Source organism: Nannospalax galili, unplaced genomic scaffold (assembly GCF_000622305.1).
Source record: "Nannospalax galili isolate Female #2095 unplaced genomic scaffold, S.galili_v1.0 scaffold28, whole genome shotgun sequence".
Classification (NCBI taxonomy): domain Eukaryota; kingdom Metazoa; phylum Chordata; class Mammalia; order Rodentia; family Spalacidae; genus Nannospalax; species Nannospalax galili.
This window is the reverse complement of record NW_008359594.1, coordinates 3260578-3286161: the sequence shown is the minus strand read 5'-3', so window position 1 is coordinate 3286161 and position 25584 is coordinate 3260578. Positions and strand designations below refer to the sequence as shown.

Genomic DNA, 25584 nt, shown 5'->3' with positions numbered 1-25584 from the left:
GGGTCATCTCTTAACTGAGGCAAAAAGGGCATCTTTGGGAATATTGGGAAGCAGCTTGTCTTATGCCCAGGACTTGCCCAACCAGTCCTGGCTGCCTCCTGACCAACCTGAGCCCCCAACCACCAGTGGATTCTGAGTATGTGTCTGAGCTGTCAGTGTGGGCAGCTAGAGGACAGAGGTAGAATGCAAGGACTGTGAGGGGCCAGAGGTCCTACAATCCCCAGACCTAGGCCTCATTCATCCCTCCACAGCTCTCCTGGGTCCTGTATGCATGGTTGACTCTAGGCATGGGCATAGTAAGTAGATCATAGCTTCCACATTTGGCCTCTGCTCTCCCCGGAAACCCATAGGTTGAAGCCTGTGGCAGCACAGAAGAAAGTGAATTGGGAACCTCAGGCTCCCCCACCCCCCAGCCCTTCCCTGTCGGGCGGGGGGTCACTGAACTGGATGTCAGTACTCATGCCACAAAACCACAGACCCCAGAATTACCAAGTGTCCCTCAGCCCTTGGGCAACTGAGGTCCAGAAAAGGGAAAGGCCTGCCTGGAGCCACAGTAAGGACCAGAACCTAGACCCCCAGGGGCCTGATGCTCCCCCACTGTACCTCTGAGGGAGATGTAGCGCTTAGCAGGGAGGGCTAACAGGATCTCCCCTCCATGCCTAGACCTGACTCTCTAGAGGGATCTTTCTTCTGTCCTCTGAGCCCGAGTAGAAAGAAAATCCAAACCAGACCTACAGTGGCCATCCTTCAGGAGGTGGAAGGCAGCAAAGGGCCCTGCAGCCCAGGTCCTCAGGAGCTCAAGTCCCCACAGCGCCTGCTGTAGACCATCCGGCCTCTGTATAGAGACACTTGGCAGAATGAGCCACAGTCACAAGTGACCTAGCTGCTTTAAGGAAGTGCCTGGCCCCTCAGGGCTGCCTGCCTTGACTCCTAGCCCTGCCCCCACTTCCCTCCTCTTTCACCCCCACACCAGCCACCTTCTCAGAGGGTAGACTGACTCATTTATTGTTCAGTATGTTGTTGAAGAGAGGAGCCAGATTCTATCAAAATTGTTCCATCCAAAGGCCCACTGCATCCAAAGCCAGAGTCACTGGGGGATGTCTTAGCTTCCCTTCTCCTCTTACCACCTCCCTACCTCCTCCTGTCTACCCTTAGCCAGTCGTCAACCAAATCCTGCCTGTGGTCTTGCTTATCGTGACATTAAAATGGAGCTCTTGTTGGAGGCTCAGCAGTTAAGAGCACTTGTGGTCTTGCAGAGGATCCAAGTTCAGTTCCCAGCACCCACGTTGGGTAGCTCACAACTGTCTGTAACCCCAGCTCCAGGGGATCTGACACCCTCTTCTGGCCTCTACAGGCACACACATGTGCATATCTATTCACACAGGCACATACATATGCATAAATAATAAAATAAATCTTTTTTTTAATGGAGCCCTTGTTGATTACAAACTGCTAGGCATTTACCAAGAGGAGGACTTGCAGTTGTAAATACAGATCATCTGCAGCCCTAAAGCATCTCTCCAGGACCTGAGAGCTGTTCCCAGGATGCAGCTGTCCAAAGGGAATAACACTAAACCTGGCTTTGGTAATTACCAGAGAGTGAACACCCAGGCCTAGTCTCATTTACCCTCTCTAGGCCTTTTCTTTTTTGAGACAGGGTCTCACTATGTTACCCTGGATGACTTAGAACTTGCTATGTAGACCAGGCTGGCCTCTAACTCACAGAGATTGCCCGAGTGTTGGATTGAAGGTTTGTGCCACCACGCCGGCCCTCACCAGTCTTTGTACCTTTCCCTAATCTGGCTGAGCATCTGTGCCCTCAGTTAGTTGCTTTCAGTTTTCTTTTAAAAGTCACTAATTGAGAATAAGAGTCTACAGAGTGTGGGTCCTTGGACAGGACTCCTATATTAAAATCCACCCATCCAAGGCTCAGGGATCATTGAGGAAGAGGGGGCAGAAAGATTGTAAGAGCTAGGGAGGAGGTGCATGAGCATACAGAAATAGTCCTACAGGCACCTGGGACCCTTCTCATATAAACCTACAGCAATGGTGTCGGCATGTACAAGACCCATGCAAACTTAAGCAGACAAAAACCCAGCACAAAACTGTGGAAATGAATAGCAGACCCCAATCTTAGTCAAAGAATTATTGGCAGCTGAGAGCTTATCTTCTTCAAGGGAGAGACTCTAGATAGGCCGGCTAGATCCCAGTGGATGAACTTGGGGACACTAACTTTACATGATAGGCCTTAAATGACAGAATGTAATAACTCCAGTGGGGGGGGGTGCCAAAGGAGAAGAGGTATAAAGATTTTTTTTTTTGTATGAAATACACAAAAATTCACTAAAAAAATTTTTTTTAAAGTCACTAATTCTGAGCTGGGCATGGTGGCACACACCTTTCCCAGCACTTGGGAGGCAGAGGCAGGTGGATCTCTGTGAGATCAAGGCCAGCCTGGTCTACATAGTGAGCTCCAGGCCAGCTGGGGCTACAGGGAGACCCTGTCTCAAATAAAATAAATAAATAAATAAATAAATAAATAAATAAATAAATAAATAAGAAAATGTTTAGTTTTATTTATTTTTTTTTAAATTTTATGTGTATGTGTGTATTGTGTGCATGTATGCAAGTACACCTGTGGCATAATGGATATGCACATGTGTGTGCCTGCAATGCCTGCAGAGGACAGAAGAGGGTGTTGGACCTCCTGGAACTGGAGTTAGGAATGGCTGTTAGCTGCCATGTGGGTGCTGGGAGTCGAACCCGGGCCTTCTGCAAGAACAGCCAGTGCTCTTAACTACTGAGTCCCAATAAATTTTTTTCTTTTTTAAGAACCTAAAGGCCATTTCTGTCAAAACTACTGATTCTTCACCTGGGCCTGCACAGGTGTCACATGGGTGAACTTTTAACCTCAGGAAGTCAAAATTCCACCCTTAGATAAGCTAATGCCATTAATTTCTGACCATGTTTTCATGAATGGTTGTGAAGTATGATTGTGTATGTGCTGACTATGAATTACTTTGCCTTCCATCCCCTTTTCCACACTGGATCATCCTACTTCCTGACCCCATAAACATCCCCAATCCCTGTCCTGGGGGCAGATCTGAGGTTTGGGACTCAGCCACTTTGTGAATACACTCTTTTGAAGCTCATGGTCTCAGTCGCTGGCTACTGGGAGCAGGGAAAATGGTAACAAGCTGTCCATCTGTTGAGTCCACCTGCTGCACACTACTCCTGAACACCCAAGCCACTGCCCTACCCCAGACCTGGCAAGGAAGGGGTGGAAATGAGGAAGCCCAAAGAGGGCAATTCAGCTGTTCAGGACAGAATGCTCTATTTGACCAAGTTAGTCCATCTGCAGAGCCACAGCCCTACATGCTATTCAGTAGACTAAGCCCACCCCATTCAGCTCCAAAATGGTTTCACTTTGAAAGATGAAAAAATTAATTGTAAAAAGATAACTTTTGCCTGGGAGACAGCTCATTCAGTAAAGTGCTCACTACGTAAGCATGAGGATCTGAGTTTGATTCCTAGTGCCCACATAGAAAAGCTGAGCATGGTGGCATGCATTTGCAATCCCAGTTTTGAGGAGGCAGACAGGTAGATCCTTGGGGCTTGCTGACCAGCCAGCCTACCCAAACTAGTGAGCTCCAGGTCATAGTGAGAGTCTCTGTCTCAATAAACAAGGTAAATGGAGGAGTAACACCTGAACTTGTCCTCTGGCCTCCACATGCACACACAAACACATGTGCGCCTTCACACATATGTGCCATACACACCATACACACATAAGTGCATACACACACACACACACTGTATATATATGACTTTGAGACTGGACATGGTGGCACATGTCCACAACCCCAGCACCAGAGGCTAGGAAGAAGTTCAAGTCTATCCTGATCTATGGAGTAAGAGCCTGTCTTAAAAAAACAAAAGAGACAACAACAAAAATATAAGCAAATACAACCCCCCAAACCAAGTCAAAACAAAAGATATCTTTTGAAAATGATTGCTCAAATTGTTTCCACCTCAGAGTAAGGCTATATTTCAGGCTTTAATCTATGTGCCATGGGCTCTCAGGGTCTGGTCAGAGTAGCACTGCCTAGAGAAAGGAGCACCAGCAAACAGCTAGAAGTCACACCCAGCCACAGGGCCTGGGAACAACTCATCCAGGCCAAGGTCCTGGGAGGTAACTAGGCACAGTCCCTTCTTCTGGGAGGCCCACCTGAGTCAGATGTGGGATCAGCTTTGCCATCCTTGGTGTGTAGCCATTCTGGGCCCCAGGGGGACCACCTAGGCTTCACCCAGGAGGATGAATCCAAGAGAGCTGAGAGCAAGAAGAGGCATTTTCCTGCCTCAGCCTTGAGGGAATGCAGCAGACATCCGGGTGTCTTGTCCTACAGGGGTGGCCCACTGACACCTCTAGGGGCTACAAGTGTGCCATTCCAAGCCCCTGCTCCAGGCTCCACTGGTTGGGTAGAGAAGCAGCTCCATCCCTGCCACCAATTCCTTCTTTTCCTGACTGTATCACTCCTGTGGCTACAGGAGCTGGCCACAGAGATCAGGGCACCTGAGCAAACCCCTTCCCTTCTTAGACCTGGTTTCTTCATCAGGGATGTGGGGGCAGGAGGCTGACCTCTCTCCTGGCCCTGACAGTCAGCCTTCTATCTGCCAGATCCAGTCAGGGTTCCCAACCCTGCCTGAGACACTGGAAGGAATTCCACAACCTGGATGTGATTCATCTCTGTGGCCCTGGCAGTTCCCAGCTTCTACTTCCTTCCCTGTGAAAATGGGCCAAACTGTTCTCACTACATAGGGTTGATCTGAGAAGCACACAAAAACTAGGGTGGTCTTGAAAGGACAGTGAGTACAGATCAGAGCTAATAGGTGGATACTGGTGTCCAGATTATGACCACCCCCCACCCAAATAAGGAAACTGGAATCTGGATCTACCTGGGGTCCTACAGGACACAGTGAGACTTGAACTTAGACTGCCCAGACTAGGGACATGATCCTTAACCTCCCCTGCTTCACCTCTCTACAAAGCCCCATACTTGGGGTCAACTACACAGTGGCTACTTGGTCAATGCTAGCTCCCATGCCTTGTCCCTGCCAGCCTGCTGGTCAACATCTCTCCACCAGAGAGACTCTTCCCTCTGCCATGACTCCATGGCCTGGCTGGGAAAACTGAGCCATCTAATGCCTTCCCCCATCCCAGGGTCCACTTAAAGGGGAGCAGAGCCTTTTTAAGAAAAAAAAAATTTACTTAATGTGTATGAATGTTTTGACTGCATGTATGTAAGTACACCATTGTGCATGTAATGCCCATATTGGAGTCCCTGGAACTGGAGTTATGGATAGTTGTCAGCTGCCATTGGGTGCTGGGAACTGAACCCAGGTCCTCTGCAAGAGCAGCCAGTGCTCTTAAGCACTGAGCCATCTCTCCAGCCCCCTAGCAGAACCTTTTTTAAAGACTCCCTTGCATGGAATTCCAGAACAAAGGATATGGGAGGACAGATAGATGAACTTCTTGCCTTGGGGAAGGCCTGGCTTTTGGTTCTAGTTTTCATGTGCCAGGGATAAGCTGGGTGATCTTGGTCAAGTCACTTGTCTATCTTGGGGCTTCTGGATTATAGAAGGTACGCTGGGAGAGAAAGTGACTTTGGTAATCTTTCAGCAGGGTGTTGATGTGTGTCCGTGGGCTTCTGGAACTTGGGGACGAAGGTACGCTGGGAGAGAAAGTGACTTTGGTAATCTTTCAGCAGGGTGTTGTGTGTCCGTGGGCTTCTGGAACTTGGGGATCAGTAGTTTCATCCCTAGTAAGTCAGGAGGAAGGCTGACTGCAGCTGCTCACTGGGTGGAGGAAAGGGAGGAAGGGCGGGTGAGAGTGCTCAGTAGGCTCAGGAACTAGCACGGAAATTTACCTAGGAACAAAATGGGGGCCTAACTCCATCCAGGAGCACTGCCTTGACAGGGAGAGGGGAGCCCCCCTGCCCCCCGTAAAGCAGCTGCATGGAGCAGACTGTTGGGGTGAATGAAGTAGGGGACCAGAAATGGCAGCTGCAGGGAACAAATAATGGGTACTGTGGTGGGGGTAGTGTGGGGAGGGCAGAGCCTACAGAGGGAAAGATCTGTCCTTGGCACGTGCCACCAGCTACAACAGCATAGGGAAGAACACTCCTTCAGAGCTACTGCTGCATCCTGTGTATAGGGGCACAGAAGCCACTGACAGTGTAGCGTGGGACAGCGTGGCAAGTGAAAAACAGCCTTGTCCCTTGTCCCCTTTCTATCAGAGACTTCCTGTGCAAAGTTGGGAGACCAGGAACTTCCAATACATGAGATGTGAGCATTAGGTTGGGCTGGCCTATGTTCTGTCTGAAAATGGCTGGAAAAGCCCCTAGCATGTGCCTGGGAGTAAGTTCCAGAAGGTGAAAGAAAGAAGCTTTAAGTCTCCCACTGTACCCTACCTACCAAGTGAAAATCTTTTTAGCATCTCATACACTCTTGGGCTCTTCATTTTCTAAAGCCTTAAAAAAAATCATTGTTTGTTGATGGGCATGGAGCCGATGCTAGGCAATGAGCCCTCCTACCTCTACTTTCAACGCTTCGGCATGGCTGGCTGCCTCCGCCTCTCCTCCCTCAGCCCTTTGACAGCAGGGGCTCTGCAGCCACCATGCCACCATTGCTCCTTGGCTAGCTCATCTGCTTTCCTGTTGCTTGCCTCTTGTTGTCTGAGAGACTCAGCCACAAAGGCTGCTGGGAAACCTGACATAGTAAATGCAGTGCTCTGGAGAAGGTAAGATCTGGGAAGATGGAGGCCACACCTACCTGGCTCCCTGTGCTCAGTAGTGCTCAGAAAAGCACCAAATGAGGGGCTGGAAAAACACCGGGGGACCCTACAGAGGATGTGGCTTTTTGACTGCTGGTTCCTGAGCTGTGCCCAGCCACTTGCTTGTGGATTCAATGACTCATTACTTAGCACCTTTAAATAAGCTAGCCAGACTTGTCTCCTCTGACAGCAGTCCTCTGAGGCAGGTCCTGGGATAGCCATTGTATAGATAGGAATGATAAACCAATGGACAGCAGCCAGACTTGTCCAGTTATTACCGAGATGGGGTTCACTCCCACAATTATTGGTTGGTGAATTGAGGAAGGCAAAGGACCAACAAGATCTGACTTGGATGGACAGACAAATAGATGGAAAGAAGGATGGATGGCCAAGGGCCTTAGTGAGGAAGGAAGGATGAGTAGGGAGAGGGTTACAAACCCAAGCTCTGGAGGAATGCTGTCTTCCCTACAGATCTCCATGGGGCCATCAGGGGTAGAGAGAGCATGGTGATTGGCATCCCCAGAGGCCCAAGCCTATAGAGGTGGGGGCAGGGTAGTCAACTTCAGGTCAATCCAAGGAAGGGCTTCCTAAAGGACAAAGTAATCTTAGAAATGTAGCGCCAGGCAAGCTGCTTTGATAGGTGGAGAACACCATGTCACTGGTGATATATAGGCAGGCCAGGGATTTGCCAGAGAGGACCCAAGCCTTAGGTGACCTGCTCAACTAGGTACTTTGTGTCAGGTACTTCTGGCCCAGGTGCTGGAAGAGCCCCTACACAAGCAGATACATGGGCGAGGGGTTGGCCATGCTTTGCAGCTTTTCTGAGATGGCTCAGACTAGGTGTTAGAGAGAGAGAGAGAATGCCAATAAGGCAAAGACAGACTTTTTATAGCACGTGGTACACCAGCGTGGGTAGATGAGTATAAACTGAAGTCCCAGAAACAAGAAAGAAAAGAAAAGCAAAATCTATGTTAAAGAATCTATAAGGCCAAGTACCTGAACTTAGCGATTGATTAGGGAGAGTTAAAATGTTGCAGACTAGAGCCAAATTACCTTGGGCCATTTTCAGTCTCTTTGAAATCACTTATTTCCCACCCATGTCTGATCTCATGTCCTTTCAAAGTATCCCTAGCAGGCCTCTAGCTTCCACCAATGCAAACGCTAAGAATGTCACCTGCATCTGAAGCCCATTAGTTTCCCCACTTAGCTGTTACACGCCCACCTGTGGTCCCCACCAATGTATTTGGTAAATGTCTTGATTTATGACTTCCTTTCTTCTGTAACTAATAAAATCTCATATAACCACTTCCATAGTGGAAAATGTCTTTTGGGGCAACTTGAATTCATGTTCTAGTGTGATGGTCACTCATATTTGGCTTAAGAATAAACTCTCTTACTCCCTTTGAGGTAAAAGCTATTTTCTATGTCCAGCTGGGTGAACAGAGCTTGAGGTTAGAAAGGAGTTTCCAGAGCCCCAGCCCTACACCAAGTGGCAGTCTGATAGTCTCCCTGGCCTTGCAGGGCCTCTCCTCCACATTACCTAGCCTGCCAGGCCTCTGGGATGTCTGGGCTCACTCTGGGCTCCAAAGTGCAGGGCTGTGGTTGAGACCACCCTACAGCCTCTGGGGGTACAACATAGAGCTCTGTGAGCTCTCAAGGCATCCCAGGAACACCTTGGAGGAGGGGCCTAGGAAAAGGGCCTTCTGCACGTGAACTTGGTCATACTAAACACAGGGCATGACTGTGGTCCTGAGGATAGAAAAGTGAGCATCAAAGAGGTTACGTTCTGCTGGGTAGGCACATCTGGCTTTTGACCAAGGTCTGGCTGGCTGGCAGACTTTGTGTTTTCAAATGGACATCAACTGTGAGGAAGGAAAGGCCCCTACCATACTCCCAGGAAGGCCGTGTTCCATGAGATCCTGCAGTGTTTCCCCACTGGCTCCACCAAGTCCACCAAACTCTACCAAGTCTCAAAGGCTCATGAAATCAAAATGTTAGAGACAGGGAAGCGAAGTGGTGGGGTACTTAAGGTGGGGAGCAGAGGCCTGTGGTGGGAATAAGCCCCTTTGGTGGAAGAAGCCTGGAGGTCTGATGCCTACTTTCCAGGCAGCAGCCAGCAGAATCAGAAGGGAGAGAAAGAGATGGTGTCTGAAGAGGGACGTGCAATTGGTCAGGGCAGAGCCACATCAGGCAAAGTGCGGGTCAGAAGTGTCTTGGGTACATAAAGGAAGAAGCAGGTTCTGAGTTCAGAGGAAATGAGCCAGTGGGGTGGGGGGTGGGGGATCTGGTGAGCTGCAGACCATCGTGAGGCAGGTGCTCTTGCTTCAGGAGTCCCTCTAGTCCTCGGAGACCCTGCAAAGTCAGTGCTGTACTGTGACTGCCCTGTCACAGAATGAGAATCTAAGGCCCAATGAGACTACTGACATACTATCCATGGAGCCCCTGCCCCAGGTCAGCAGTCCAAGACCTGGCAGAGGGTAAAGTAAGAGGCAGATGCCTGGGATGAGGGCAAGTGAGAAAGGAAGAGGGAGGAGCCAGGGAAAGAGGGAACAAAGCTGTTCTGGACCTGAGACCTGGAGGAGACACAGACCCCTATCACAAGCCAGAGGGAGTCCAGGCTGTCTCCATGGGAAGGACAGGCACCACTCATGGCCTGCCTTTAGCTGGCCCACACAGGGCTCCTTGCCCCAGCCTGTAAGTGACTCCCTCCAGGGACTGGAACTGGGCACTGGAAGAGGGCATCCTAGGGGAACCCCAGCCTGAGAGGGAGTCCTGGCAGTAGATTCAGAAAAGTCCAAGCATCTGACCAGTTCTACCCACACAGACCATGACCTTGGGCTAGTCACTTAACCTCTAGAGCTGAGACTTCTGCCTATGTAAGTGGGAATGAACATAGCACCCCCTTCCAGGATCTCTGAGGACTGCACAAAATGATTCAAGAAGGAACCTGGACACTGGAAGTACTTCTGGAAAATGCTGCCCATTGTGGTTAACATATATTGGCTAAAAGTCAACAGAAAAGGACATTGAAAAGGAGAACTGGGGTTGGAGCCTAGCTGTGACACTTATCTGGGTCTCAATTTTTCCATCTGGAAAATGGGGTGAGCGAGCATACCTCGTGCCCTTGCAGAGCTGGTATGGTACATGCTGCTTTGCGGCTGGAGTTGCAGTCACTGGCAGGCTCAGTGACACTTGGAGTTTTCTTAAGAGATAGAGATGAGCCCCTGGTGCTCTAGGGAGTCTACGCCTTCCCTCCTCCCTTTCAAGACCTCAGTGGCCTCTGGGGAAGATCTCTAAGACTCTTTTGCAGCCTCAGTGGGTTCTGGACTCAGACTGGTCCTTGAACTGGCTGAAATTGCCCTTGAAGCTGGGGTTAGCCAGGCCCTGGCACCTGCAGTGGGTATGTTTGTGAGACTCCTCACCCTTGATGGGGCAAGTCTTGCATGCCACCCAGTATCAGTCTTCTAGCCACAGAAGTTGATTTATACCACAATGTTTATAGACAAAAAACCAGGGGTGCAGAAAATTGAAGGGTTCACAAGGCTGCCCATGAATAGAGTAGATTTCAAGCAGGGCATTCTTCGGGTTCTAAGGTCAGAGTGAAAGCAAAAAGAAGGCCTCTAAGAAAAGGGCTCCATATGGGAAACAGGAAATTTCTCTGGCCTGCCCAGCACAGCCAGTTGGCATTTGTATAGAGTCACACTACCTTTGTATAGAGTCACACTACCTTGGAAAATACATCGTTAACGGTCGTTAACAGCAAGTAGCAAGTGTTGTTCCCTGGGACCTAGGAAGCTGGGCTGGCTGAGGTAGTCCTGTGCATCAGTAATGTTTGTTTTCAGGGCCACTTTCTACCCTTTTCCCCATCAAAGCCCTGTGTATACACCTCCCTTGTGCTGCCCTGGGTTGGTGGACACCACTGCACCCCACTGCACCATACCACACCACACCACAGCGCACTGCACTGCACTGCACAGCCCATCTATTTTGGTCAGGAGTCATGCAGCTCTAGGGACATCAGTCCACACTTCTGTGCTGATCCCCTTCCCCTATCCCAGCCCTGCTTACTTGAACTGCCCCAGCTGACCTCCTGGGCCCTGTGATCTAGAGTCCTTCTGCTGAGAGAACAGGCTCTGAGCTTGTCCAAGGCAAAAGGCAGGGGTTCAGAAGGCACCCAGAAAGGAGCACCATTTGTTCCAGAGGCTGTAGTCCTTGAGTGCAGGGCCAGAAGGCCAATTTTCACAGGCCCCTCAGGTCCAGGCAGGCAAAGGCCATGGTGGCATCAATTCCCAGCAGAGCCTGCATGGTTCAAGGAGGAGGTCAGTGACCCAGGCTGCCAGGCTTCCTCCAGAGTCTCCTTGAAGAAGAGTAAGAGTAAACAGAACCTCAAGGAAGCCTGGACATCGAAAGCCTGCCAAGGAATCAGAGGTAGGACACTGCTGAGCCGAGCAACCTTTCTGGGGTTTCTCTAATGTAGGATGTCTCTCTAAGCGCACCCAAAGTCAGGATATGACAGGGGTTTGTGTGTGTGTGTGTGTGTGTGTGTGTGTGTGTGTGTGTCTGTGTGTGTGTGTGTGTGTCTATGTGAGAGTATATGACATGTGTGGGGGCCCACAGAGGCCAGAAGAGGGTATTGGATCCCTTGGAGCTAGAGTTCCAGGCAATTGTAAGTCGCCTGACAAAAGTACTGGGAACAGAACTGAGGTCTTCTGCAAGAACAGGAAGCACTCTTAACCACTGAGCCACCTCTCTAGTCATTGTCAATTGATTTTGCAAGGGTGCCAATAACATTCAATTGGGAATGACAGTCTTTTTAACAAATAGTGCTGGGAAAGCTAGATATCCACATGTTAAAAGAATGAAGTCAGACCCTTATACCATATACAACAATTAATGAAAAATGAACCAATGACATAAATACAAGATCTAAAGATATAAAAATCTGGAAAGAAAATATAAAAGGAAATTTTCCTGACATTGAATTTGGCCATGTTGTCCAACATATGACATTAAGACAGGTAAAAAAATAATAAAAGTAGATAATTTGGACTTCAATAAAATTAGCAATGTTTGTGCATCAAAAGGATAACATCAAGAGAGCAAAAAAACAATTTAAAGAACAGAATAAGATATTTGCAAATGACATACCCAGTAAGGGATGAGCATCTAGAATACATAAAGAATGCAACAAGAAGATGAATGACATGATTTCAAAAATGGGCAAAGGCCTTGAAGAGACTCTTCTCCAAAGAAGATATACAAATGGTGAATAAGCACATGAAAAATCATTAATCACCAGGGACATGCAAATCAAAACCACTTCATGGCTACTAGGATTGCCATTACCCAAAAAGAAAGAAATTAACAAGTCCCAGAAAAAGACAGCGACATCGGAATCCTTTTGCATTGCTGAAGGGAATATAAAATAAGACAGCCAGGGGCTGGAGTGATGGCTTAGTGGTTAAGAACACTTGCTGCTTGCAGAGGACTGGGGTTTACTTCCCAGCACCCACATAGTGGCTCACAACCACCTGTAACTCCAGTTCCAGGGAATACAATGCCTTCTTTTGGCCCCTGCAGGCATTGCATACATGAGTGCACTTATATACATGCATGCAAAAGTCTCATACACATAAATAAAAAATAAAGAAAAAAAATTTTAAATAGGACAATCACTATGAAAATTATTTTGCCAGTTAGTCAGAATGTTGATAATGGTGATCTGAGGGTACAGCTTAGTGGTAGAACATTTGCTTAATGTGTGGGGGGCCCTGAATATGATCCCAGTGTTGAAAAAAGAAGTTAAACATGTAATTAACATGTGATCCAGAAATCCCAATTCTAGATCTATACCCATGAGAACTAAATAGAGCATTATTCATGAAAGCCAAAAGGAAAGCAGAGCCCAAGTGTCCATGGATGAACACATAGATTAGGTATATGCTCTGTCTATCTGTATGTCTGCATGTCTAACTACCGATGATGAAATATTTTATTGTGCTATAAAAGAAGAGAAAAATCTCTAGCAGTTACTGTAGTATCTGAATGAGTCTTGAAGACATTATGCCCAGTCAAATAAGCCAGGCAGAAGAGAGTACACATTGCATGACTCTACTTGTATGAATATGGGTACTTAGAGTCGACAAATTCACAGAAACAGAAAGTAGAATAGAGGGGCCGGAGAGCTGGCTCAGTGGTTAAGAGCACTGGCTGTTCTTGCAGAGGACTTGGGGTTTGTTCCAAGCCCCCACATGGCAGCTAACAACCATCTATAACTCCAGTTCTAGGGGATCTGAAACCCTCTTCTGACCTCCGTGGGCATTGTACGACACAGGTACACTTACACACATGCAGGCAATACACTCATAGACATAAAATGAAAATAATAAATAAAATATTTTTAAGAAAAAAGTAGGGTAGAGCTGTGCATGATGGCACACACCTGTAATCTCATCATTCAGGAGATAGAGGCAGGAAGACAGCTGCCTGGACTATATAGAAAGGTCTGTCTGAAAACAACAAAAAAAAGTAAAACAAAACAAAACAAAAAACCCACCAAGAGGTGGCGACATAGCTCTGTGATAGAGTGCTTGCCTACATGTGCAAGGTCCTAGGTTCAATCTCCCTAACCCATACTCAGTAGAATAGAGGTCAAATAAGGGGTGAGAAGACAAGGTTATGGATTAGAACACAAATGTCCTCCAAAGTCCCACCTGTCAAAGGCTTGGTTGCCAGCCTGTGACACCACTGGAGGGTGTGGAGCCTTTAGAAAGTGGGTCCTAGTGGAAGGAAGTTATGCCATTAGGGGCCTGCTTTTGAGGAGGGTACTGGACCCTGCTTCTCTCCCTCCCTCTTCCCTCCCCTTCCCCCTCTGCTCCATCCCCCTCTGCTTCCTCTCTTTCCCCATGCCCCTCTCCCCCCTTCTTCTTGAGTCCCATGAAGTGAGTAGCTTTGTTTGAATGATGTTCTAGCTCACCACAAGCTAAAGCAATGGGACCAAGTAACCATGGACTGACATCTTTGAAACCATGAACCAAAGTAAACCTTCCCTCCTAATAAGCTGATTTCTCAGGTATTATGTCACAGCAACAAAAACTAACAGAGAGAGGAAAGGGAGGGACTTGTTTAAGGGGAACAGTTTCTGTTCAGGATGATAAACAGTTCTGTAAATAACAAATGTGCTTAATGCTACTGAGTTGTACACTTAACACTTGTTTAAAATAGTCAGTTCTATATATATTTACCACACAAACCCAAAACACATACATCAAACTTCCAAACTCTCCTGCTTCTCAAGTGAGTCAAATGAAGCCATGCAAATGTAAAAACCTGGTGAGTACTCCTGTCAGCAACAGGATTCATCACCACAGTTACTTGGTTTAGTGGTGTTCCAGCATGGTCACACACTGAAGGCCTAGACTCCATCCCCAGAAATTTTTATTTAATTGGTTTGGAGCCAGACACTGGGTTTTTTTTAGAGCTGCTGTCCTGCAAGATGTAGCTCCCTACTCCCGCTCCGACCTTATCTCCACTGACTGACTGTCTCAGTCCTTCTATACAGCCACATAGGCCTCCCTGTTATCCCCTGAACACACTATGTTTGTGCCTGCCTCAGACCATTACTCTCTCTTCCTCCCGAGCATGGTTCCATTTCCTGTTCCTGTTGCAGTATCTGGGAAGCCTTGAGTCCCATTTGGCACCCCATCCCCACATTGTTGGCAAGTCTCTGGGGCTATTTCCTATTATCCAGTGGTGGCTGACCTGTCAACACTCCTAGGAGAAGCTGTCACCTACCTGTCTGCTCCATCACCCATTGCTCAGGGTGCCAGACCCCAGCAAACTACCACCCCTCCCAGTATCCCAAAGATTTTTCTCACCCTGGCAGCAGATAGGCCCCACCAGGATCCAAGTCCTATCTTTAGGGCATCCCTAGTCCCCTGAAGGACTAGGGATCAGCCTGTTTCCACTATGCAAAGCAGGACTAAGAACACCAGGCTCATGGCAATAGCATATTCCACATTCTAAAAAGCTGAAATGAAGGATTTCAGAAGGTTTTACCATCAAGAAATGATAGATCTTTGAGGACATGGATAAATTTGACCTGATTTAAACATTATGCAATATATACATTATCAAAGCATTACATGGCACCCCATTACTATACACAATTTTTTAAAAGTCTTTTTGAGACAGGGTCTCCCTGTAGCCCCAGCTGACCTGGAACTCACTATGTAGACCAGGCTGGCCTTGAACTCACAGAGGCCTGCCTGCCTCTGCCTCCGGAGTGCCAAGATCAAAGGTGTGCGCCACCACGCCTGGCCACTATACACAATTTTTATGTTCATGTGTGGTATATGTACTTATTTATGTCTGTATGCACAAGCATGTGCATGTGGCAGCCAGAGGTCAACTTTGAGTGTCTCTGTCAATTGTTCTTCACATTATTATTTATTATTATTATTATTATTATTATTTGAGACAGGGTCTCTCACTGAATATGGCTATTCAGTGAGCTTTAGGATCCACCTGTCTCCACCCTCCCAGCACTGGGTTAAAGATGCATGCTGCCTGGCTTTTACGTGGGTGGTAGGGATCCATATTCAGGCTCTCACGCTTGTGCAAAAGGCACTTTACCAATGGAACCATCTCCCTAGTCCTCAATTTTTATGTTTTTATGTATCAGTGGTTTTTGTTCTTGTTTTTGTTTTTGTTTTTGAGAGAGGATCTTGCTATGGTGCCCAGGCTGGCCTTGAACTCACAATTCTCCTATCTCGGCCTCCCCGGTGTTGGGATTACAATCATGTGCCACTATGCCTGACTGAAGTTATTATTTTTTAAAAATAGTAACAACCTCATGGTACTAGTACGGTAATTAAGGGAGATAACATGGGTCATCTTGTTACTTGAAACCAAATAAATGACTCTCTAGTGGAGGAATAGAATATGCAGTGTGGACAGAGTTCAAGCAGTATTCTGGAAAGATCCACATCTAAGGCTTACTCTGGAGACATATATCCAATTATAAATCTGGGTTCCTTGAGACCAATTCTGGACCAGCTCACTGTGGTGAGTCAGAGATGGTCCCCTACAACTGCCTGGAGCTTCCCCTTCCTCCAAGCCCTTATCATAGATGAGCTAAATGGGGATCAGAACAGTGTCTCCAAGGCTACCCAGCAAGTGAGGGTGGCACCAGCAAGGCCTCAAGAGAGTCCATTCCCTTGGGAATCTAGAAGACTAGAGAGAGTGAGAGTGGCTTTGCAGCCAGCACAGAGGGTGGTCCCAGGGTGGGCAGCCCTGTGCACAGGAGCAGCATTTTTTTCAGCTCAAAGCCAAGGCAGTTTTGACTTCCACCCAGAGTTTCCTCCCTGTGTGCCTTGCAGCATCAGCCAGGCTTGGGGTGAGGTAGGAGGGCATTCCAGCTGTAGCCTGCAGCCTTGGGCTCCTTTGACTTTAGAGGAAGCAGTCATCACAGGAGAGGGTTTTAAAAAAGCCTGAAAGAAAGTATATCTTCCATCCCTTAGCAAAGAAGGCTTTCACAACCCAGCTGGGGCTTCCTTTCCTATCGGCTGCATTGCACAACATCCACTGTGCCCTCTCCCCTTTCCATATCTTTGCTCTGACCTCCTGTTAGCTCCCCAATCCCTGCCCTCTCTAACATCCAAACACAGCCACGGGCCTTCTGGAGACATTCTGGATGCTGGAAGAGCCAGAGAAAGTGCTTTAGTTTCTGGAGCCTGGAGTGCAAAGCAGGTCATCTAGAATCTCCTCATATTTTCCACAGGGAATGAAATAAAAGGTGAATTCTTGACCCAGCATCCTGTCGCCAGTAAACCGTGTAGTGACAACAGCAGGCCTTGCAAAAGTGGAACCAGAACAGCCACAAACCTCTGCAGTCTCCTAACACTTTCACGCCTGTGGAATGGGCACAGTGGAACCAAGTTCTTAGTCTCTGGCAGCCCACACACCACAGCCTGTGGAAGAGGTAATGCTAGCAAACCACAATCTTAGCCTAAAATACCTTCTGGGCCTAAAAAGCAGGAATTTCTTGGTTTTGTTTTAAAATGTTCTCCTTTTAATGATGTATGTAACCTATATTTACTTGCAAAAAGTAAATATATCCCTCACTGGGGTGAGGAGAAGAGGAAGAAAAATCAACCTTTTCCAAATCCACAGATGTTAGCAAATATGAATATTGTGGGGGAGGAGCGCCATTGCACCTCATGAGAATTATAATTGAACCAAGAACAAGCCAGTTAATCTTAGGATGCAAGGACAGCAAGTGATAGAGTGCAGTAGAGCTGAGTCGGAGTCCCTGATCAACTCTGTACATGTGCCCTAGCTCCCACTATGGATCCAGAAAGACACTATCTTCCTTGCAGGGTACAGCTGGGGACACATGTGGAGTGTGAAGTGGCCATCTCGGTTTCGGCACATAGGCACTCAACAAAGAGGCACTTCCCTATTCTTCAAGGATAATTTCAGCAGCAGACTCAGAAGAATCTTCACAGTACTTGAAATCAATGTCCTCTTTTACATTCTGATTTGTTTAACTTACTGAATGAGTGTTACATTTACATGGTTCAAAACTCAGTGGTATATGCATATATATTATGAAATGATCACAGCTGCCCACACTGACCCTCATCAATCTCTCTTTCCTCATTCTCCCAGCAGCTATCCATTTTCTCTCATCCTCTGTGCAGCCTCTGGAGAGTCTTGCTGTGAAGACAAGCCTCTGCCAGCACCTGCTGATTCCCAACAGGTTGCATATGAGACCCACAGCATCTTTGTGCTTTTTACATACAACAAACACATCATAACAGACATGCTCAGAGTTCAGTCCCTATTTCTCCCGATAGCCACAATCAGAGAGATGTAGGAGGTGGCTGGTGGCAGCCAAGGCCAAGCCAGCCAGAGCTTCCTGCTCCCATCTCCTGCACTCTCTACAAGCCCCCATTGCTTCCTAATCACAGTCCCACAAGGAGTCACTGGCCCCCTTGACCTTCAAGGCAATGAAGATCTGTCCCAGGACAAGTTCTTCCTCAAAGCCATGCTGCCTTTGGCTCCTCCCCATGGCCCTTAGGTCCTTCTGAGTCACTCGGGTCTCTCCTGCCTTTATATGAAAAAAAAAGGCTTCCACTCAGCCAGAGGACTATGAAACAACTCAAAGCAGCTGTTCACACCAACAGCTTGGGTACCAGCCCCACTCTTTAAACCAGAAGTGCCTCCTTTCCCAGAAATCAACCCAAGGAAATCATCATGAAGTGAAAACTCTTTATATTCAAAGATCAACTCCTTTGTATCACTGGCCAGTAATACAGTAGTAACTGGGAGTAACCTAAATGTTCAACACTAGGGGATTCCATAAATAAATCACAGTATGTCTACCAATCCAAAAGCAGGAGAACTATGCAGCTGTTAAGAATGAGGAAGGTGGGCTGGAGAGATGGCTTAGCGGTTAAGAGCACTGACTACTCTTGCAGAGGACCTGGGCTCGAGTCCCAGCACCCACATGGCAGCTATGAACAGTCCTTAACTCCAGTTCCAGGGGAATCTGAAATCTTCTGACTTCCGTGGCATTGCACGACATGGGTGCACTCACATACACGCAGGCAATACACTCATACACATAAAATAAAAATAATTAATAAAATAAAAAAAGAATGAGGAAGGCACATTCATACCCACACATTTGTGCAAAAAAGCTGAGGGTCACACCCAATGTGAATATGTCTAACACAACTGAATGGTACACCTAAAAATTGTTAAGATGGTAAAGGGCTAAGGATGTGCTTAGTGGTAGAAGACTTACCTACCATGCACAAAGCCATGAGTCTGATGCCCAGAATTGGGGATGGGTGGGAGTTAAATGGTCAATTTTATGTGGTCAGTTGAGGAATTTATCCCTCCCCTGCCAGTCTAAATCCTGGAGGAAAACTGAGGCCTTGAGTATCATAGCTACCATGCATCAGCCAGCTAGCTTTGCAATGTGTAGCTCAGCCTGGCTTCACCATTGCCCCTAATTCCTGGGCTGTGTGGAATAGCATTTGGCTTCCACTATCTTCCAGAATGTTCAGGCTAGCTGTAATAATCCAAATTTCTGTTTCATGTCACTTCATTTTTTTTGTTGTTTTGAGACAGGGTCTCACTATATAGCTCAGGCTGGTATCAAATTCCTTATGTAGTCCATAGTAGCCAAACTCATAATCCTCCTGCCTCAGCCTTCCAAGTACATCATTATAAATGTCACCTCTTGGGAGGTGACACCAAAATAGCACACCAAAAATAGCATGTTCTACTGAAGCCAACATAGGAGAAAATGCAAGACTGAGGAGTGCGTTGTGATATACTTGATTCAAAACTACAGGGATTTGGAAATAATGCCTTTCAGTTCCCTTTTACTGTAGAGATCAGAACAATTTCCTGTTAAGTAACATGATGTTTTGAATTTGCATTTCAGGCTTTTATACAAATATACAAGGATAAATTATTCAATTAAATACATCTGAGAGACAAGTTGAATTGATCCATTTTATTTAGATGTATTTTACCACAATTTAAAATAAAACTTTAAATATTAGAAACAAAAATGAATACAAAATTATGCACATAATGTGCTTGTGCCTATGTAAAATAATCTTATGGAAATACAGCAAAATATTACTATTTGTGTGATGAGCTGCAAGCAGGATTTTCACTACTATTTTTCTACTTTTCATTTTGGGTCTTGTATTAATTGATTTGGCTTTAACATTTTTTAAAACTTTATTTTATGTGTTTGAGTATTTTACCTGAATGTTTGTAAATGTACCCATGTGCACTTGGAGACTGGTGTTGGACCCTGTAACTGAAGTTATGGATAGTTGTTAGCTGCCATGTGAGTGCTGGGAACCAAACCTAGGTCCTTTGCAAGAGCAGCCAGTGCTCTTAACCACTGAGCCAGTTCTCCAGCCCTTGATTTTGCTTCTTTAGAAGACACATCCATAGCTTTAACAGCCTAAGACAGAATGGCAACAGCATGCAAATGTCAAACTATCTTGATGCTACAGGGCCATGGTGGACAGGTCCTGGGGTGAGATGGGCAGCTGTAGGACAGGCTGATGTGGGGACTCTCACTCCGTCCTCTTCTCTGAGCCTCCTAAATGGGGAACCTCAGAGTCCTGGGACTGGGAAGGGGAAGAGGCACCAGCAGCTGAAGGGACAAAGGGAAGGGGCAGGCCCAGCCTGGAAGGGTGAGATATGACCCCACACAAGCAAGTGGGAAAAGCTCATTCTTGTTGTTCGTTAGCCCCTGGGTGGTGTCCACCCCTTCTGGCCCTTACCTTTTCTTTTAACTACCCCAAAAGGGATTGGATGGGGATCTCATGAAAACCTATTCCAGAACTAGATTTTCTCTCTTAAAACAATATCCAAGAACTCTTTTACAAAAGCCATTTGGCTGTACAGGTCCCAGGGACAGGGAGGCCAAGGTAGGGAAGTCCTGCTGAGATGCTGCTGTTCTAGGGCATATCTTGCCTGGCCTAGCCATTTGGGCCCTCCAGATCTATAACTGAACTGTGATGTCCTTGAGGGCAAAGTAGTCTCCTTTAGCTGGATGTGGGGGTGAAGCTCAGGGGTCCAGCTTAGACCATCTACCTCTTACTAAAAAATTTAGGGGCCAGTGCACACACCCATGATGTAAACACACCATAAATAAATTAAAATACAATTTTAAAAATTAAAAAATGTATATTTGTTGGGGTTGAAGAGATGGCTCTGTGGTTAAGAGCACTGGCTGCTCTTGCAGAGGACCCAGGTTCAATTCCCAGCACCCACTTGCCAGCTAAAAACAGCCGAAATTCCAGTTCCAGGGGATTTAACACTCTCTTCTGACCTGTGCAGGCATTGCACAACATGTGTGCACTTACATACACGCAAGCAATATAATCATATATATAAAATAAAAATAAAAAATATATATTTTAAAATTTTATTTATGATTTTTTATGTGTATGCGTGTATTGCCTGCATGTAGGTAAGTGCACCCGTGTTGTGCAATGCCCACAGAGGTCAGAAGAGGCTGTCGGATCCCCTGGGACTGGAGTTATGGACAGTTGTTAGCTGCCATGTGGGTGCTGGGATTTGAACCCGGGTCTTCTGCAACAAGAGAAGACTGCTGAGCCATCTCTCCAGCCCCTTAAATAAATCAAATATTAAAAAAAAATAAGAGATAGCCAGGCATAGTGGCATATGCTTTTAATTCCAGCACTTGGGAGGCAGAGGCAGGCGGATCTCTGTGAGTTCAAGGCCAGCCTGGTCTACATAGTGAGTTCCAGGACAGCTGGGGCTACAGGGAGACCAGACCCTGTCTCAAAAAGACAAAAAACAAAATAAATTAATTAATTAAATATACATATACGCTTGTAGAATATAGTAAATGAGGGAAGGGAGAAAAATGGGTGCAGGAAGGCAGGTAGACCATGGGGAAATCCATAGGTCTCTCATTTAATCTATAAGCATTTATTTACTTAGCATGCACTGGTGCTATGAGGAAGCAGAGCTTGAATGCAATATAGTTGGGCTGCTGAGCCACTGGCCAGCTGAGGCAGTGGTGGTAGGAGCTTTCTTATATTTGTGACCCAGTGCTGAGCAGGCTGTATTAGTCAAAAGCTCTTAGTGGGGAAACCTGGTATTCTCAGCCTCTATCTGAGCTCAACTGACAGGTCCTACTCTGAGGCTCAGCCACAAACTTCCTGCAGAGCGGCAATGCTTTTTACCATGTGTACATAGACAAGAAATCAAATTATCCCTCCCTTCCTGCTGTGGCCAGCCCACAGCAGCCTGCTTCTGAATGCTCTGCACAGTAGAAGCAGGCTTATAAATGAATACCGTGTTACCAATGTCAGAATTGAAAATGTGGGCCTAATGAGGACCATGCTAACTGTCCCCATTGCTTATAAGTCATTTTATCTACTTTTGGGGAGAGGGAGGATTTAAGCCAGGGTCTTGCTAGGTGTCTCCAGCTAGCCTACATCTTCCTACATAGCCCAGGCTGGCTTTAAACTTTACTATTTTCCTGCTTCCACTTCCTGAATACTGAGATTACAGGTATGTGTCACCATACCTAGCCTATTATATCTGTTTTTAAATAATTTTTCTGTCTCCTTTGCTACCAGGTGAGAATGCCTCAATCAGCTCAGGTCCACCAATGTTTATCTATCACTAACTGTGAATAAGGCTCCACACAGACCTCTACTAATGATTATATCTATAGGACCTCCATGAATGCACTTGTCCAAATTGGGGGTAAAATTAGAGTTTGTGGGCTACAATTAAAATTTTGAGTCAGGACTGGGGAGATGGCTCTGTTGTCACACAAGCATAAGGACCTGAGTTCAAGTCCCAGAACCCACAGAGACTCATTTACAATAGCTCATGTCTGTGATCCCAGTGCTTCTAAGGCAACATGGGAGGCAAAGAAAGGAAAATTCCTGTAAGCTCAAGGGCCACCCTGGTGTACACAGCCAACAAACTACAAAGAGACCCTGATTCAAACAAGGTGGAAAGTGAAGACTGACAGCAGAGGCTTTCCTCTGACCTCCACATACACCCATATTCATACATAGAATGCACAAACACACATATGCATACTATATATATATATGGAGAGAGAGAAAGAGAGAGAGAGAGGGCTCTTTGGGGTATCTCCTGTGAGTAAAGTATATGAACTTTGATAAAAGCTCTTGGTAACAACATCTTTAATTCCCGGGAAGCCTTTGCTGTCCTCCTTATTGTGAGCTAATTTCAGAAATAGGGCTGGTTCCCATCTATGTTCCAGATAGATGAGTTTGCCAGATAACTGAAATGCTCTGGAATTAAATATGTTCCATCTAGTTCAAAGGTTTCTTTCCACTACTTAAAGAGTAGCTATCCCCCCACAATTCCCATCTTTTCTTCTTTTTAAAAAAATATTTTATTTATTATTTTTATGTGTATGTGTATATATGTAGTCTGCATGTAGGTAAGTGCACCTGTGTCGTACAATGCCCAAGGAAGACAGAAGAGGCTGTCCAATCCCCTGGAACTGGAGTTACGGACAGTTGTTAGCTGCCATGTGGGTGCTGGGATTTGAACCGGGGTCTTCTGCAAGAACAGTATTCTTAACCACTGAGCCATCTCTCCAGCCCCCATCTTTTCTTCTTTGAGATGTCTTGCTATGCTGATCACACTTGCCTTGAATCTGCAGTGATACTCCTGCCTCTGCCTTCCAAGTACTGGGATTGCAGGCATAACCCATCACTAGGCCCAAGATTAATTATTTTCAGAGACTGTGCTGCCGGGCTTCAGGGTTCAAGGGCAGTGTGAAAGACTTCCTCTGTCTACTTCTTTCCTTGTCCCAGCTCTGCTTTCTCTGGGAAGCTGTCTCCTAACCCAGGCCCAGGGAGCCAGTGATGGAGAAGAGAGGGCACCTGAAATCCATGAGGTGTGTCAAATAGACAAGGGCAGGACCCACCCAGGAAGCTGCCCTGGGTGAGCTGGTTGCTGCTGCTGCCACCACACCCTACTCCTTTATATACTGTCTGTCTGTCTGGACCCTGCCACTGGGGCTACTCCTTGACCCAACTTTGCTCTAAGGAAGGTGGGCCCAAGGTTTGGGGGTTAGGATAGAGATGCTAGGGGTAAGATGGTCAGGGTCCCTGGCCTTCCGTGGACTGTAGAGCTCTAAGCCAGAGCAGCAGTGTGGTGAATCACACTCCCAGGCCTGCCTCTTGGGGACCTGGCTGTCTGCTTAGGCAGTAAGCACCATGGTGAACCGAATGGGCAGGCCAGCTGTGCTTCAACTGCATCTCTGGGCTGGTCCTACAGGCTTTTTGTAAAGATAGGGAAACTAAGTTCAGGCAAGACTCTCTGTCCTCCGTGTAGTTAGTTACAAGGGAAGCAGGCCACTCAGGATCCGGTCATGGGCCCCAAGCAGAACTAGGCAGAAGGGAAGGAAGGCCTGGCTCATTAGCTCTTATCCTTCTGGCTGCAGCCCCAGGAAAGGGCCCAGGGAGAGCCAGGCTGGGGCTGAGGCTGAACCAGCAGAATGAGAGAGCCAGAGAGTTCTTTGTGGGATCAGAGACTTATGTTTCCTAGGTTTAACCAGAAAGGGCTCAGCTTGTCCCCAAGAGCCACAAAGGACAGGCAGGGCTGGAGGAGCAGAGGGACAGCTGAAGGGCAAGGGAGAAACAAGAGAGGCTGTGCAGGCTGTGTGGCCTGAGCCAAGCCCGTTTACCCCCACTGCTGGACAGGTGCTCTTATTTCATGGGCAAAAAATCTTGATTTATACCTGTGCTGAATTTGAAAAAGCAAGCAAGAAATTGCTCAGTTCAACTACCTCCTTCAAGGACCCCTAAGTTCTGCAGGAGAGCAGATATTAGGGGAGAGAAAGAGAATTAGTTTTGGGAAGTTGGCAAGGTGCTAAAGGCTTTACCTCACTGGATCACTTCCAAGTGTCAGAAATTTATTTTTTATCTCCATTATACAGATGGAGAAAATGAGGCCCAGAGACATAAAATGACCTACCCAGTGCATACAAAGCCAAGACCCAAATCAGAGTTTGCCTGGTGTCCACACCCTCAGACTTCTTCCTCATCATTGCATTCCTCAAGTCCTTATTCACATTAGACTGTCCTAGAAGGCTCTAGTAGTTGGGATGAGGTATCCCAGAGGGGAATCAGTTTGGGAGAACAGAGGCCATCTCCTGCCCATGGGGTTGATGTATGCTGAGAAATCAATATTCTAACCAGGGACCCTCCTCTGCTTCCATCTCAGTAGAGATCATGGCCCAGGCCACCTCCACAACAATTAAGACCAACCATCAACTACGGTTTTTATGAGAATACTCCCTTTTCAGAGCTGCATCCCCATGCTTTCCCTCCCTGGGACATTTCTGCCCTGCTGGACTTGCGCAGCAGACCCCCAGTTGATTCCACTCACCCAGAAAGCATCTCGGAACTGCAGCTGGGGCATCATCCTCAGGCGTCTGCCGTGGCAAATGCAAGTGCTCCTGCCTCAGGCAGGGCTGAACATGGGCCAGGAGCCAAGAGCACCGTCCCAGTCCCAGCACAGCTGGCCCAGGCACCCCCCCTCGCAGCCGGCGCCGTCTGCACTCAGAAGGCAGCCACAAGCCAGAGACAACTGCTGGAGGGAGGAAAAAGGCTTAACCTGTTTTGTTTGGGGCTAGAATCAGCAGCAAAATGAGGAAGGAGCCTTGCCCAGTGATGAGAGGGTGGGCCACGGTGTCCGGCCCAGTCCCTCGCCAGCCCTAGAGATGGAGGACACAGGCTGAGACCCAGGGCAGGCAGCCCGGGTGGCAGACAGGACTGGGAGAGAGGCAGGCTGTGCACAGGCCAAGCAGGCAGGCAGTCTGAGGCCAGGACAGGAAGATTTGTGCAACCTCCTCCAAGAAGACGCAGGGCCCTCACCCACAGGAAGTAGAGCTACTCTGTTCCCCTGAGCAGCCCCGCCTGCCACCTGCCAACCAGCTGCCTGCCTCTGCCTGCCCCCTGCCCATGTTCTGGACCACTTTATCCTCAGAGTTATCAATTTAAGAGGCTTGGGGCCTAGCATTTTCCTGGGGCCATTGACCATCAGCCCAGGTCCCAAGAGGTTAAGTTCTTGAGGCTCACTCAGGCCCAGGACATCTATTCATCCAACCTTAGCTGTTCCATGGCCTGGTCTAGGCCCTGCCCACAAGTTGCTCACAGTATGGGGCAGGCTCAGCTGTGTTG

The 25584-nt window shown here is 47.3% G+C and overlaps 1 protein-coding gene across 1 annotated transcript in view; it reads right to left on the bottom strand.

The window, feature by feature from the left end:
• Pstpip1 (proline-serine-threonine phosphatase interacting protein 1) overlaps window positions 1-25243 on the bottom strand; it is a 40967-nt gene extending 15724 nt beyond the window's left edge. Inside the window, exon 1 of the mRNA XM_008823437.1 lies at window positions 24791-25243. Coding sequence (XP_008821659.1) covers window positions 24791-24826 — 36 coding nt within the window. The 5' untranslated portion in view covers window positions 24827-25243. The remainder of the gene's footprint in view (window positions 1-24790) is intronic.
• Window positions 25244-25584: the final 341 nt, after the last annotated feature.